The 16,910-nt window shown below is 39.7% G+C and overlaps 2 protein-coding genes across 2 annotated transcripts; both read right to left on the bottom strand.

Annotated features, from left to right (window-relative positions):
- Nucleotides 1–1,788: 1,788 nt before the first annotated feature.
- On the bottom strand, nt 1,789–9,486 carry LOC145766815 (ras-related protein Rab-32-like). Its single transcript, XM_082578520.1, has 5 exons — nt 9,457–9,486; nt 8,845–9,013; nt 4,663–4,793; nt 3,996–4,145; nt 1,789–1,947 (listed from the first exon to the last, which is right to left on the bottom strand). Exons 1-5 carry the CDS (start codon nt 9,484–9,486, stop codon nt 1,789–1,791), a joined length of 639 nt encoding a protein of 212 aa, XP_082434646.1.
- A 2,472-nt stretch (nt 9,487–11,958) lies between these two features.
- On the bottom strand, nt 11,959–13,191 carry LOC145767080 (uncharacterized). Its single transcript, XM_082578828.1, has one exon. The coding sequence runs from the start codon at nt 13,145–13,147 to the stop codon at nt 12,017–12,019; it is 1,131 nt and encodes a 376-aa protein (XP_082434954.1). The 5' UTR covers nt 13,148–13,191; the 3' UTR covers nt 11,959–12,016.
- Between the last annotated feature and the right edge of the window lie 3,719 nt (nt 13,192–16,910).

A 16,910-nucleotide genomic window follows, 5' to 3' on the forward strand; every position in this document is an offset into this window, starting at 1 on the left:
TTTTATGACATCTCAACTGAATATTTAAGTGGGGTTGTTTTTTATTTGTGGTGTGTAAAACAATATTTGTTACTCCTACCTACCATGCCAAAGTGCAGAAGCATCGAGCAATGCACAAGCAAGGTATCTTCAAAGATGAATTCAGTTGTTCTATTTTGATTCCTTTGGTAAGAAATTCTAGCTAGCTGGTGATCAGTGGCGTAGCCAAGGGGGGTGGTTGGAGTTGCACCCCCCTCCCTTTTGGCAAGCGTGTGACGTCACGATATTGAGAATGATCCTTTCAGTCTATGCCTCTAAAACAAAGTTTGCCTTATTTTAAATGAAACATGCAAAGAGCGAGTTTTGCCATTACCAAACATTCAAATATCTCAGCCAGGAATTAGCAACAAGAAAACATAGAGACTTGTAGCTTTATTTCTGAAAAATGCCGAAGAAAACATGATCTTATCCTTTTGCTATGCCACCGGACAGCACCATTTTACAGGAATATTCATACCCACATTTTTGTTGAAAATACTCTCAGAATGCACCAAATTCAAAGTAATTTTTCAAAATGTTCTGGGGGAGACCCCCCAGACCCCCCACCGCTGGATGTCGTCATGAGCGAAACACGCCGTTAACCTTCCCCCCCTTTCAAAATTCCTGGCTACGCCACTGCTGGTGATCTTGTTATGTTGGTTTTTCATTGTTATCATACACCGCATACATTATATTTGGGCAATTTCTATAAAAGCGTGCACATTTGGGCAAATTTACGTTCTGCCCCCCCAAAATGGTTTGGTCTCGTACGGCTATGATGTAGGCTACTGGTAGGGTAATAGTTATAGGGTTCGTCGTCGTCGTCGTCTGAGCTTCTGGGGTCGATGGTCTATCCTTTTACCACCCCAGATTTACGCTGTTCCCGGACTACACTGGAAAGCTGCTAGAGAGCAGCCAGTCTTTAGTTTCATCACCCATGACGCGCAGACCTTCCACTCCGTTAGGTGGCTTGTAGATGGTACAGTCATTGATGATGTGGTCTGCGGTCTGTTCCTCGGCACCACATTCACAGGAGGAGGAAGAAGCCATTCCCCATTGGTGCATGGTTGAGCGGAAAAGCCCGACGCCCGTACGGAGACGGTTGAGGCGCACCCATGCTTGTCTCTGTAGTGTCAGGCCGATGGGGCTGGGGCGTGTGTCGGTGTTATAAAGTTATTCCAGACAGATTGCACGATAATGATTTTTAAATTTGGGTGAGTTTTTTTGGCAAGGCATCTCAGGTAAAAGCAATTACAATGGAGTAAGATGCTGGTTTTGGAAATATTGTCCATAAACATCTCTTAAAAACAAATCCATGAACATTGGAAAGCTGTTAGTGTTTTTTGACGTTTACTGGCGAATATTACACCCCAAAGGGGATAAATTGGTTTGGTGGAGACCTGTACCAGACAAAGTCACGAGGGTCATTCCTGACAAAGTTGTGTGTTAAAAATATTGCATCTATTCTATTCTGCAATCATTTTGGCTGGAATTACCCATGTTTTGGCTGGAATTATCCCAATCATTCGAAATTACTGCTATCTAGCACCTTGTGACTTTATAACATATGCCGTGCCTTTGCCCGAAAAACCGCAAATTAGACTCATTGCAACTACAAATGTTATGCGCATAGCCTTTTACTTCGCAACAGCTTTTGAGCCCCCCCCCCCCCAAGCTGAAATGTATAATTACGGGCCTGGCATAGACTATCTTTAATAATTAAAACGATCTAGGCTACTTGTAGCCTGCATTTGTACCCTACTATCCCTACTATGAATAACAACACTTTGATTGTTGGCGTAATATTGGTGGAACATCAGCGTCTAAATCTGTAATATTTTCGTCTTTCGTCTTCAATGAATACAACTCTTCATTTTCTAGCATTGCAGAGACCAAGGAGTTTACGGCTTCATCGATGTTAATGTTATTCTGCAAAATAAACATATGCTAAAGCCATTTTAGACGATCAAGTTTGGCAGTTTTGCATCTTTGGCGTTTTGTACGATCTGTACGATTTGTGGCGTTTTGTACGATCTGTACGATTTGTACTTTGACGATCAATTCTGGCAGTTTTGTACCACGTAAAGGCTACATTCGTAGCCTTTACGCCAGTGGTGAATCAAGGGGGTGGAGGGGCGGTTTCCTCCCTTCAAAACATAGAAAAATAATTTTATTTATGATGTATTTGCATGAACGGATAAATGTAGACCTACATTACATATCAACCTACACTTTTGTTGAAATTGCCCCCCATAAAACATCTTTTCTTGTTCCGTCCCTGGCCTACGTGAGACTTTGACTATGGGGACATTGGGTCTATTCAAAATTTCAAATTGAGTTATCGGGGCGATTGAACAAAATATTGCTTAAAGAATTCATTGAGATTTTGATTTTTAGTTGAGCAAAAATTGAGCTTTGCAGTCGAGCCAAAAGTGCAACATCCTTAATACCAAACTTTTTGCCATGGTTCTGAACATTTCTGAACATCCAATTCCTGTCACAGCAATTACGCTACCTTAGACTACAAAATGGTAGCCTGCCGATTGTGTTTTGCTAATAATTTGGTTTGGCCACACACAGTTTATTCCCTTATCTGTTACCTACACAATAGCCCAGGGGTAGGCAAACTTGTTCAATAAAAGAGACACTATAGCCGAAAACTACAAACACCCGCTAGCCACAAAACGTGGAGTGTGATTAAAATAGGTAAACAATGCAAGCTTTACTTGAAATGACTTAACAGAAACAACAACAAATAAACACAGTTGCAAGTGCAAATGGCGAAAGATGTTATGAGCATGTAGGCTATAGCCTACTAAGGAGGGAGTAAGAAAGTTTTCCTCTAAAAACGTTGAAGGCAGATTGGAAGACGAAACGGGAACGTCTAAAAAGAGCATGGAAAGAACACGTGCAGAATAAGGTAGACAAAGTCCGACTGAAGAAAGAAGATGTGATGGACAGAATGAGATGGAGAATAGGAGTGAATGCAATCGCTGCAAAGAAATAACCGGCCACCTTCACTAATGGGATAAAGCCGAATTTGAATAATTAATGATGATGGCAGTAAATGGTTTTGTTTGATTTACGGATCTTTGACATTGCGGACGATGTGTTGCAAAAGCTGAGTGAATTAATGCTTCCAAGAGTTCATTTGTTAGGATTGCACGATGTTTTGATTTACAAACTTCATTTCAGAAAACAAAGATTCCTAACAATCTGTCCTGCTAAGTACAGAAATGTCGTACACTGGTCTTTTACTCTCTGGAACCTTTCTTCAAAACTCAATTGAAAAGCGACATCAACTAAAATTTTTAAAGCCATATTTGCACTTCAGTTAGTTCAACTTCTACAGAAGGCGTGTTTGTAACAAACGGTTGGCGAACCATATCACTGACCAGTGACCACATTAACATTGAATGGATTTACAAGGATATCAAAGCATGGTTTAGCTCCTGCAAAGCTGGTTTGTAACTCATTGCAATTTATTTTTGCACTCTTCCAATTTGTGGTCTGAACTTGCCTCTTCAGGAGAGCGTTGGTTCTCATTTTGAAACTGAGAAAATGACAGAATGTTTTCGGCATTACGTCTCTTTGACTTTGTTTTGTAACTTAAAACCATTTGAGCTGTGTCTGATATAAACTTTTGAGTTATGAGGTTACACCTTCTCAATTTGAGATATACTACCGGTATTCAAGTAGAAGAGCCCCAAAATATGTCTGCGAGCCGCATGTGGCTTACGAGCCGGGTTTATTTTAGAGGCTTGGAATCTTCCAGGAGGCCATTAAACGAACAAAACATCGCGTATTCTTTGAAGTCCTGTTGTTTTCTTTATAAACGTCTTGCTTAGGGGCATTAGGCCTGTCATTGATATCGGGCTCAAATTACTCTAGCAACGGCTTTGATAAAGAAATCCGTATCGCAAACAGAAAACAGAGGCTATCAAGAAGTGTAACTTAAAGTGAAAAACACAATTTACCTTTGCAGAAGTGTCAAACCATTTGATAAAGTTCTCTTCTCTACAATATTTATCCATAGCATGTTTTTTGCTGGTCGCCTCAGCTTGCGCCCCGTCACACTTGTTCCCCAAGAGCACAGCCGGGATGGGTTTTCCGTTTGGTAAAGCAACCTGTTTTGTGGAAAGCGGAGAAATGTAGCATGGGTATATAGCAAGTAGTGTAGCGTATGATGGGCACGGACACGGGGGAAGGGAGGAGAGAATGCTCTTTGATGGTTGGTTTTGAATCTTTATTTTCGGACTGACAAAGCCTTGATAGGTTATTCCTGGTAGTTTCGCATACCTGTAGAGGGCCGTTTACAGAGGCTCTTGACACAGGGCCGGTTACCGAGATTGACAGAGTGAAACTTCCGATTGTTGAAGTCTTGTTGCCAGGGAATTATTTCATCCATTAGGCACTGCTGAATGGAGGGCAGTCCTTAGAATGCGTTGCTCAAGCGCACACTCCGAGAGTCGAACCAGCGCCACTTGATCTTGAAGCTTCTTCGTTCACGAAGTCACGCGCTAACCAATTGAGCTACGGGAGCGGACAAATATCTTTTTAAAGTTAAATTTATAAGGGTTGGAAACTATGACCCTTGAATCCCCCTGGCTATGCTACTGGCTGCCAACGTTGTAGACTAGTTACATTAGCGTCTAAGTCTGCTTTCCACTTTTTCACTGCTGAGAACGTTGAAGGCTTTGTGACGTCAAAGACGACCAGCGCGCCAGCAGCTTCTTTGAAGTAAATTCTCGTCATCATTCCGTATCTTTCCTGGCCTGCAGAAGAGAATAGAAACATTCATCAACTGCTTGATCAAGCGTTATTTTCAAAAGCGTAACAATTTACGATTTTTTACAATTTGCTTAAATAACTGGACATTTTGGCCCAAATTGGCAATGTTTTTTTTTAGTAGTGAGGGAATAATCGGCCCCTACACCCCATGCACTTGGCTGTCAGTGGCGCCGCCAGACCTTCAACATTGGGGGGGCAAAATATTGACAGTGCAAGACAGTAGCATAGTCAAAAATTTTGAAAGGGGGGGGGGGGTGTTGACAGCCGGCGGGCGAAGCCCGATGGCGTGTTCGCCGAAGGCGACATGTAGCGGCGGGGGGTCTGGGGGGCCTCCCCCAGAAAATTTTGAAAAATTACTTTCAGTTTGGTGCATTCTGAGAGCATTTTCAACAAAATTGTGGGTATGAATATTTCTGTAAAATGGTGCTGTCCGGTGGCATAGCAAAAGGATAAGATCATGTTTTCTTCGGCATTTTTCGAAAATAAAGCTAAGTCTCTATGTTTTCTTGTTGCTAATTCCAGACTGAGATATTTGAATGTTTGGTACGGGCAAAACTCGCTCTTTTAATGCAGTTTCGTTTAAAATTAGGCAAACTTTGTTTTAGAGACATAGGTTGATTGCTTTTTTTTGCGAGATTATTACAGTTTTAGTAGGTCAATTTTCTCCTTGGTTGATTCAAAAAACGATCTTATTCCGGTAAGTCACTAACTTTTATGCTCTAAAGTCAACCCAAAGTTTAGAAAATGTAACGTCATAGAGGTCATACATCTTGATGAGTGTCAAACAAAAAGCTTTGAGACAATGAAGTTACTTTAGGCTATTTCTGATATATTCAAGTTTTGTATAACGAATAGCTGTTTAGATGTTAATCTAGATCGAACAAGCGATCTCAGCAGTTGCAGATGGCTTGCATCCTTGCACAGTTTGACGAGAAACTACATCATAGGCTACAACTTTTCTTGTAAACAATGTATTAACATCCGTAAATTCAATTTGAAAGGTTGAAACCCCCGAACCCCCTTCCCTTGGCTACGCCACTGGTGCAAGACATGCAAGACAGTGGTATATTATTTAATTTCTCTTGTTTTCTACCAGAGCTGGAAAAAATGTTTAACTTCCCGGGAATCTGTTTTTTAGAGAAAAAATTTCCCGCGGTTTACAATCACGATAATGAGAACCTTATATTTTACTGATCTCCGGAGCTGACGTAAACCTTAAAAGTCATGTCGACATATTCTTGATGCCCCCCTTATCGAAAATTGTTCTTTGTAATACCGCTTTGAAGGAGGATTACGACTATGAACAAAAGAATAAATTTTAAACTTCATTTTGAATTGAAAAGACATGACGTAATGTCTTCCAACCTTAGTTATATATTTTTTCATTACGTAACGTCTTGTAGGAATAAATTGAAAATCAGTATGATCACTCAAAATGAAAGCAATGGGACTACGAATCCTCACTAAACCAATCAATCAATGGTCTTGTTGCACTGAAGATGACAACCTTATATTTCACTGATCCCCGGAGCTGACGTAAACCAGGCATAGATCTGTTGACTCAATGCAAACCCTTTGAAGGTTGGGGGGGGGGGGGGGCTGTCAATTCAACTTTTTTGTATCAACAGTTGTATCTCTAAAACCACTGAGGCTGCAACTACGAGATTTCTTGATTTTTCCTAACTTTTATTCACCTCTATTGAGCTGAAATTTTGAGCGAATAAAGGTTATAAATTGAAAGATATAAGGCATTTCTCAGCACATCCTCTGAAATATTTCATATTCTATTGTGAAACATTTTCCCACCAGCTGGATGAAAGTAGCCTAATTAATTTGGCCCATGTCTCGTTAATCCTAACTGTTTCACAGCGTGAAGGGCATTGGCTGTATGTAAAATAATGTAAAAAAAATTAATCACAACATTACTATGCACGTTCTTCATTACTCTACCAAAAAATAATGTGTAAACTCACGCTACACTTTACACTCATAAGTGACCTCAACATTTCAACGTGTATGAGCAGTTTTAAAATTCACATAGTTTTAATTTTCGGATATGCTCAGCGTGAATAATTTTACAAAGTGAATCCCAAATTTTGAAACCATGCCAAAATAACAGAGATATCACTCCTAAAGCATAAGAAGAATTGACAGCCCCCCCCCCAAACTGAGCAAGATTCCAGGAGCCCAACCTTCTAAGGGTTAAAAGTCATGTCGACTTATTCTTGATGCCCCCCTTATCGAAAATTGTTCTTTGTAGTACCGCTTCGAAGGTGGATTACGACTATGAACAAAAGAATAAATTTTAAACTTCATATTTGTATTGAAAATACATGACGTAATGTCTTCCAACCTTATCACATTTTTTTCATTACGTAATATTTACCACCACCAAACCACTTTTGACGATCGAATTTGTTAATTCATCATTCGGTAAAATGTTTAGATGATGTCACGTCATTACGCTGATTTGAGATATAATTTCATTCATGACGTCGTATGGATGAAAAACTTTTACAAGTTTTATACTCTGCTGAGATTAAAGAAGAAACATAAATGATAAATATTGGAGAAATTGAGTCTCCTTTACAACTTAAGAATCGAACAACGCAAAACTGCTGAAACAAAACGTTTTGTTTAAGTGAAAGAATCACTGCAAGCAACCAATGCCAAAATGCGCGCGGAAGAAGTCATGGGAGTGTGAGGGATCAAAATTTTAACAGGTTGTTATTTTTCTACATCAATGTGACGTTAGTTAAAACTTTAAAAAGTCTACATCTTTGCTTCTGTAGAAAATCTTTTAATCTACTGTACAATTTAGTCATCAAGATTTTCCATACTTTTTTTAAAGAAAGAGCTTTTACCCCCCCCCCCCCCCTTGCAACTTGAGTTGACTTACTTGAGGTTGGGATCCAAATATTAAAAAAAAAAATATTAATATGTATTAATAAAAAAAAAAAATTAAAAAGATGATGCCCAAAACATTGGGGGGGCAGCTGCCCCGCCTGCCCCCCCCCTGCCGGCGCCACTGTTGGCTGTATATAGTCAAAGCATGCTAAATAAATGAAAGTAGATGACTGCATGCCCTTTCGTTGTTTCCACCTGTCTGTTAGGCTGTTTTATGTTACTTCAGAAATGCGTACGTAGGCTACAGTCATAGGCTACGTCATCACAATGGACGCAAAATAAACGCACAAATGGTTCATTCACGGCGGGTCATTCCATATCAAAAGATCAAGAGAAACCACAACTTATATCGCATTATGAAACTTTCAATTAAAATTTTATGCCATAAACTTGTTGAGGTTAGCAGCCCGACTTAAAAAAAAAAACTACACCAAATGTAGTTAATACTCTCTAAAACCTCTACGACAGCCTGTTTCACACTAAAAAAAACTATATATTTTCGAGATTGGACAAAAATTGACCAAGTTATGATAATAATTTAAGTTTGTCAATATTTTGAATGGTAGCCTAGCCTACATTTTAAAGTAATTTGTCCCAGAAATTTCCCCAACTATTTAACATTTCAATAACTTGGAAATTTCTAAACCTACTGAATTTAACCTTTTTCTTAAAAAATGAATTTTAACATGATGAGCTAAACAAAGTAAAAAATTTTCCAACTTTGAGCGTCAGGCTTGTAAAAATTAGGTTTATATTTATTCTGTTTTTTAAGTGCATTCATGTGGAACGAACTTTTCGAGCTGATGTCTCGCAAAAGCCTATTTAGGCTTATAAATGAAATAGCCTAATTTTTGCTTCAACACAAAACTGTTAGTAAAAAGATTTCAACAACATTGACTATATAAAAAAGGGGAGTATTTGATATTTATGACACTAATTACATATTTTTGTGTGCAAACAAAATATGGTAATATTGTAAACATTTTAAAGTAGCAACATCAAGTCGCCACATAGGCTAACCAGACGTATTGTTATTATTATATTATCATTTCATACAGTGTTTTTCAACGCAAATCGCAAGAAGCATTTAATTTACTAATTCGCTGTCACAACAGCATATCGACTCACCTGCAATGTCCCACAGTTGTAATCTAACTGTTGTATTGTCGCACCACTGCAAGTGTTTCAAAGAAAAATCAACTCCAATGGTGGATTTGTATTCTTGGGAAAAGACCCGATGTACATATCTGTCGACGACGCTCGTTTTTCCAACACCGCTGTCTCCAATCACAAGAACCTAAGCGGGAAATAGAATCTGATTTTAGTAGGGCCTAATAGTGAAATACAATACACAGAATCGTATTTGTAGCTGTGCATGCTTTGTTTTCTTTCTCAAGATGATTTGTTCATAGACCATTGATTCAAAAATGAATGTTCATTGGTTAGTAGGTTTAACTTGGCATTTGTTATACAGTGGTAACAAAATAGGCTTTAATAGGCTACAAGCAAAGTTCTGTTTTCTAAAGCCAATAAGATTTTTTTTCTCGTCTCGGTGTAAAAGCTGCTGGACACTGATAAACCTAGTCTGTGCGTTGTATTTATGTCATTGAATGGAACAGTTGACAATTTTCGTAGCCACAGCATTTTCCCATTTTCAACAAACAACGTTCCGGTAGCCTACGAAAAATGCGATACGGAGAGTTAGCACATGTTAAGTTTGAAGCTTTTTTTGTACCGTACCTTAAACAAATAACCTTTTTTCTCCTCCATTGCAGAAAATAAAACAACTTTGCCAGCTGCTGCAGGCAGTAGCCTAATCACAAAACATCAATTACAATCTAAGTCTTCACACTTCCATGTAGCGCGTTTTGTTTTGAAACATTGTAAGAAACGCTGAGACATATAAGTAGGCTGGAAAACCACTTCCTTGTTCCTTCTCAAAGTCACGTGAAATATCACTTTAACTATTATGCATTTCAACATGCATTGAAACGAAGCACTTTTAGAGTACCACTGTACGTAATAAAAACTTAGTTTTTATTGCCACATAAACGTGAAAGTAAATATTTAGACTGGTTTGAGGAACCACACTCTACAGTCATACATACTGTAGACTTTTTTATGACGTAAATTTCATGTCATTAATAAGCGCGAAGATCAGTCATGTACGTTTTTGAAACGCTTTTAAACGCTATGACTGCATAGCCGAGTGGTGAGAACACTGGAACGGCAATCGAAAGGGTGCCGGCTCGACACCGCTCAAGAGCATGCCGCTGTGTCTGTGGCAGGACACTTAAAGGCTTGCCTGAAGGTGGACACGAAGATTCGCTTCCTTGCCTTCCCGTCCACTTAATCTAAATCTTCAACCACCAGGTGTAAGCCTGGATACGACAAACAAAAAACGCTATGACCATATGTAGTGAATTCTACAAATTTGTAGCCCAGGGTGCAGGGTTATTTGCAGGTGCATTATTCAACTAATGTTAACAAAGGTCCAGTTTGACAAGTTGAATATTTTTAGTGGTCCGATGAATGTAGCTATAAGGTGGCCTATTCCATGGTGGTGTGGCTTCAAGTGCTGCAAACCATACGTATACCGCTCAATATCAACAAAGCAGTTGTGTACCAGGGTCCAAAGCTTCTATTAAAATGCTTAAAGCATGACTGCTACCGGCCGAGGGGTTTCCCTTCTAGGTTTCACCTTCGGCTCTAGTGCTGGTAGGCCTGAAATCGATTCCTAGTCGGGTCAAACCGAAGACTTTAAAAACGGTACCGGATTGTGTGCTTTCTTGCATAACGCAGTGAGGATAAGTCGGGTATTAATGTGATAACATCGTAAATCTGATATCAAATTAAAATGAGCGCTGTCCCAAAAAGACCCTAGAAGTTGTAGAGCGACTATAACTAAAACCATGACATTAACATTATGTTAATTGCTACCGCAGCAATGAGACCAGCATGCTGCATTAAGTATCCAACTCACATCAAGAAATAGTGTTGATGAGCAAAATTATGATAAAAGCTACAATGTTTGTGTGTTGAGAAAAACCCTGTTTCGATTTCGTTTCGAATTGAGTTTCGATTCGGGCCATCGATTTTATATTAGCAAGACCAGTAGCGTTGACAGGGGGCTCAAGGGGAGACTTTAGAAACCTTTTCAAAGGATTCGGAAACTATTGAGTAGTAACAATTCATTGAATATATAGCGTTTTTTTTTTTTAAATATGTTTTGATTTGGACCCGAAGATTATATTGGTACCGGGCCCAAGTTATCCTCTCAACAGCCCTGGCGGCATCTTATGGGTCGAATTTATAATTCACAGAGAACAACACTTCAACAACAAGCGATGACGTCATTGCGTCAAATGGTCAAACTCGGTGATTTGGCCAGAATGCCAGACAGCGGAAAAACTGATGTCACTTGCAGGCACCAGAAAAACTTCTTTGATGATCTTTGTTAGCTTTTCTGACGTAACAATCGCATGTCGTAAGAAAATACATCTTTACCTGTGCTACGCAACAGCCCGCTTTTATTCGTATCCGCTTATGATATTCAATGTTGATGCGAAGCGATTAGTTTACAACTCTACATGATGGAAGGGCATCAGTGGAGGCTCGTCCTAATAGGCTGCAGTCTACCCTCGTGACATTGGTGAATGTAAATGTAACGTAAAACCATGTGGCAGCCTATCCATTAAAACAAGCCACGAGCCTCCACTGATGGTCATTCATTTTTGTTTGGATGCGAAACAAACATACTTAAAAAAACAAAAAAAAACATGCAGTGTGCAACTGTGCATCCAATGAGAGAATGCAAAAGAAGGAGGCACGAAGGAGGCGTCTGAGATCGCCGAGTCTGCACTCCCTCAAACATGGGATACCCTTACGTCCAACCAGCAAATCGCACTCATATTACATTGATTCAATCTCGCCAGACGTTGCGTTTTTTAAAAAAGGTCTGATTTGCTCAATGGGTAACTATCGCTTGGTGCCAAATAATTTTCCAGACAGCAAACTCCGTCATTGTTTCATTGATTCAACGACTATAGACGTAGGAAACTGAAGGCAAACCAAGTTTGCAGGCGTTGAAACAATGTAAAAATGACAGATTTTGCTGTCTGGTGTCATATCTGTGATAGAAATGAGCCACTTAGGCCATTGGCATACGTTGCCAATCTGTGTTCTTATAGATCTTGTGCGCATGTATTTCGATTGCTTAAATTAGAAACGTTTACTATCTAATATTGCACAAGACTGTTTTATTCGCATTTGAACTTGCTTTCACATCGTATTGTTTACATTAACGCAACCATTCGTCGCTAACGGCAGTTGCAAGTTGCCAAGGTAGACTTTTCAAGTTCGCGTCTCTTCTTAGGCCACTCATCTTTGTTGTGTAAGAAACTATACCTCCAAAGAAATAGATCGCTAATCCGTGGTTCAGGAGTGACGATGCCATGTAAGCCGTGTCTCGGACTAGACACTCAGTCATCAAGATCCGATTCAAGACAATAAATCCCCCAATAACACGGATAAGAATGAAAGATGACCTATGCAGTTTGGACAATATATCTTCAATCATAGACCTTTGGATAAGGGGACGTTCCGAGTCTTGCATTCCGCGTTCCCGTCGAAAAGCGGCAGCTCCAAGAGCCCCCGCAGTTTCTTTGTTTGCCTTGTAATCATTTGTGGTCCAAGCGGATTGCTGGATCTGGTCGTTTTTGTAATCCGACAGTTTCAGAAGCCTTAAGATGTTGAAGAAGAAGTTTGGTAATTCGTGAACCAACAAATTGAGCGTCAGAAGCCAAGCAATGTCGGATGTTTTAACCAGTAGGTGGCGAGAAAGAGCTTTACGTTGCATCTTGGTTGGCTGGCTCCAACTGGCCGAAGGATGCATGTCCATCATAAGAGGTACAACAGAATTTCGCCAATATGTCATTTCTGAGGACAAAGCTCTTATAGTTGATGCTACTACCGCAAGCGAAAGTAAGCATTGAATCAGCTGCAAAAGTTTATTTTTTCCGATTGGAATAGGACCGTCTTGTTGAAGTACTTTCGATATATCCTTTTTCTTTGCAGTAGCAAAGTCTTTACAAGCCCAAAAAAGTGCATAAACATGATAACCAAGAGCAGCTAAACAAAGAAATGCGTGCGATTCCACGTCGTACTGGCATCCAATCAGTAAAAGAGCTGCCCAACATGGCATAATCAAGGAATATGTCAAGTCCAACAAAGTTCTCACAGAATCAAACATTCTCTGCTTACAAGGCCCAATAATTCTAGCCCCCTTCCTTTCACAGCATCGTGCGACATGCCCAGTCACAGTGATATGACCAAGACTAATGGTAAAGAAAACGTGCAAAATTGACCACGATAGAAAAGCCAGGATAGACTGCATTACATTTTGTTGCCACAAACACAGAAAAAGAATCATTTTCTTCAGTCAATTGCACTTTTACTATAGAATACCTTACCGCACCCTGCATTGAGTTGAATTAAAATGTTTGATGATAAAAAGGTATTAATAAAAAATGCAGTTCTGACGTCACAAGACCTTTTTGTGACGCAGAATACTGAATTTGATGAAACACTGACATCAATTGATCAAATCTGTTTCAAAGGTCTTCGCCGAACTGTTACAGTTTTTTAAACACTGGCTTGTTATCCCTCATTTCAAAAAGTATAGTATAGCTCTGTTGCAATAATACTGTTACGGTTTTATTTATTGTGGCTCTACAACTGCTACGGTCTTTTAGCGACAGGGCTCACTTCTTATTCTATATCAGGTTTACATTGTCACCACATTACCAGTCGACTTATCCCTGCTGCGGTTATGCAACAAAGACCACAATCCAGGGGCGCGGGAAGTAAGGGTGCTCAAGGGGCTGCAGCCCCCCTACAGCCAATTCAGCCCCCCTGGAATTTTCGATAATTGCTTCAGCCCCCCCTAGAAAATTCTGACAATTTAAGGTGCAGTACATAACGTTGTAAAGGACGTGAGGCTTATTGCCGATGCCTTAAACTTTGTTCAAATTGTTGCAGTTGTAATTCGTGAATCGTCTAACTCTAAATAACTCTAAATGAGAATCGTCTAACTCTAAATGAGGCTCTAAATTTGTTAGATGAGGTTATGTAAAAAATAGTTTTTTTTACAGTTAACCAGTAGAAATTTTCTTCTTTAAAATTTAACCTACGTATGCATTTTTAGGGAGCAATTTGTTTGTTACCGCTTTTGGGATATGCACGTGAGGAAGAGGAAAATGAAACAGTTTTTATTCAGAGTTGATCGCATATTTTAAATTTTTGAAGAATTAAATTTGTAGTGGTATGAAAGTTAAAATTAAATATAAACCTGAATAACATTGAAACTACTGTCGATCGATGAAAAATAACGTTCACACAAAAAAGTTCTAAGATATCTTAGTCGTTTTTCTTGAAACAGAAGTGCTCATCAGAATTGCTACGTCATTGAATCTCCAACTCAAACCAGTGAAGACCACGTGTTTAAAACCGCCAAAAAAGAGAAGATAAATAAGAAATAAACAAATATGACCAAAATTGTTTTAGATTTCAGCCGAAGAGAAAAACGTATCCGGCGATTTGTTTCTTTATTACTCTCGCTTTCGGGATGGGCGATTGATTTCCACAACAATCCCGTACAACTCTATCTTCCTGTACAATCCTTACTGCGTCATGTCTAAAATTGAAGCAGGGTTGTAACCACGGAGAGGGGTCTGGGGGTGCAATTACCCCCAATACTTTAATTTTGTCCGCCAAAAATATTTTTTGTTGTAGGCCTATTCATCATATTTTTTTAGTTCAAAATATACACAACAGGAAAATTTGCTTGAAGCGACCCACTGGCAAGTATTCAATTTAGCATTATATTTTTAGAGACCAAATTTTAACTCGATCAATGAAAATATAAGATTACGAGTGATATTTTAAACGTGTGCTGGTTTAAGTTGACAAATCATTACACTTCGTTTACATGCTATCATTTATTAGTTTATCCAGGGACATTGACAAGATAATTTGGGGCCTGTACCAATGAGATGGCCCTAAATCCAGAGTCTTCTTGGAGAAACGAACAATATCCAAACTAGAAAAAGGGGTGTTTCTTTTTTCGTTCCCGGGCCCCTTAAAAAACGTTTTCTACCTTCCAAAAATCATTCTGACCACGTCACTGAATTTAAGTGTTGATGCTTTTTAAAGCTACTTTCTTGCAGAAATACAATTTGTCAAAATTTCAGCAATATGCATTGAATCTCTGGAGATCTGGATTTCAGAACTACTACTTTAGTACAATCGGTTCGCTTCGATAGCTCGGTTTGATCGTTACATTACAATACAATGGGTTCCAGTGGCGTAGCCAAAGGGGGGGGGGTTGGGGTTTACAACCCCCCCCCCCTTTGGCACGCGTGTGACGTCACGATATTGAGAATGATGCTTTCAGTCTAAAAAAAAAAATTGCCTAATTTTAAACAAAACTGCATTAAAAGAGCTAGTTTTGCCAATACCAAACATTCAAACATCTCAGCCAGGAATTAGCAACAAGAAAACATTGAGACTTCGCTTTATTTCCGAAAAATGCTAAAGAAAACATGATCTTATCCTTTTGCTATGCCACCGGACAGCACCATTTTACATATTCATACCTACATTTTTGTTGAAAATGCTCTCAGAATGCACCAAATTCAAAGTAATTTTTCAAAATTTTCTGGGGGAGGCCCCCCAGACCCCCCGCCGCTAGGGCGTCAAAACCCCCCCCTTTCAAAATTCCTGGCTACGCTACTGATGGGTTCGCTCCGTTGATTAAGTTCTTGCAAATTGGTGTACAAAGAAACCGCAAGAAAAGTAGAAAAGTAAGAAAGAGCAGACAGCTTTGGTTATTGGTTGAGCTCTCCAGACGTGCACTTCGAGACGCATTTTAAGAACTGCTTCTCCATTTGGTGCAGGCCCGGATTTAGGGGGGGCAGAAGGAACAGTTGCCCGGGCCTCCCGACTTTTTGAAGGGCCCCCTATGTGGAAAAAATGTGATTTTGTGTTATTTTTCCTTTTGGCCTTTAAAGTTTCTGCAAAATGCTGTGCAGTACTGGACTGATGCTACTGTAGACGTAGAGGTGGTTTTTCACGCCTTAGGCGCAAAAATTTTGTTGCACGGGGGCCCCGATCTAAAAGTGCCCCGAGCCCCCCATCAGCTAAATCTGGCCCTGATTCGGTGAACGGAATATTTCACAGACAACAAGCGGAAACTTCACTCCGTCATCTTTGTCTACCTGCCTGTGTCAGTGGTTCAAAGCCTTCGCATTACAAGTATGCAAAATTAGAATTGATATAGTTACATAACTTAACACCAACGCAAACAGTGGCGTAGCCAAGGGGGGGTTTTGGAGGTTACAACCCCCCCCCCCCCCTTTGGCACGCGTGTGACGTTACGATATTGAGAATGATGCTTTCAGTCTAAAAAAAAAGTTGCCTAATTTTATACAATTATTCCATTTATCGCATGCCACTTAATGGAGAGCAGCCCTTAGAATGCGTTGCTCAAGCGCACACCCGAAAAGCCGAACCAGCGTCGCTTGATCTTGAAGCTTCTTCGTTCAAGAAGTCAACTAACCAACTGAGCTAACGGGGCGGGCTAATCACGATTCACGGGCATTATTTACTAAGGCTTGCAGGACTTCAATCTCGTTGTCCAACCCTAATAAACCAAAACAACGAAACTTTCCGTCAAACATTTACTTTAAAAACATAGCAGCCCCGCACTCTTGTGAAATAAGATATACAGTGGCCAAACTATCACAGCAAGTTTATGCAAGTGCTAATACTCATTTCAAAATTTCGTGTGATAGTTTGCTTTTAATTTGCAATTAATTTTGCATGAATGTTGTTTTACGGCAACATGTTTTACTTTTAGTGTTCTAGCACTTGTTTAAGTTGTTCGACTGTTAGAGGTTAGATAGGTACTCATTGCTTGACCTAGGCCCCTGAAGAAGTCCGTGGACACACAAATTGTGGGTGGAAATCATCACTTAGACACCTTTGTTATACTTTAGCAGCTCTAAACGTTAGCTCAGTTTACACCAGAAGAGCGTTTCATGCTTTTGGTTGATTTTGAATCTTTATCCTCGGACTGACAAAGCCTTGATAGGTTATTTCTGGTAGTTTCGCATACTTGTAGAAGCTCTTGACAC

The sequence above is a fragment of the Aplidium turbinatum genome, chromosome 3 (assembly GCF_918807975.1).
Source record: "Aplidium turbinatum chromosome 3, kaAplTurb1.1, whole genome shotgun sequence".
NCBI classification, from domain to species: domain Eukaryota; kingdom Metazoa; phylum Chordata; class Ascidiacea; order Aplousobranchia; family Polyclinidae; genus Aplidium; species Aplidium turbinatum.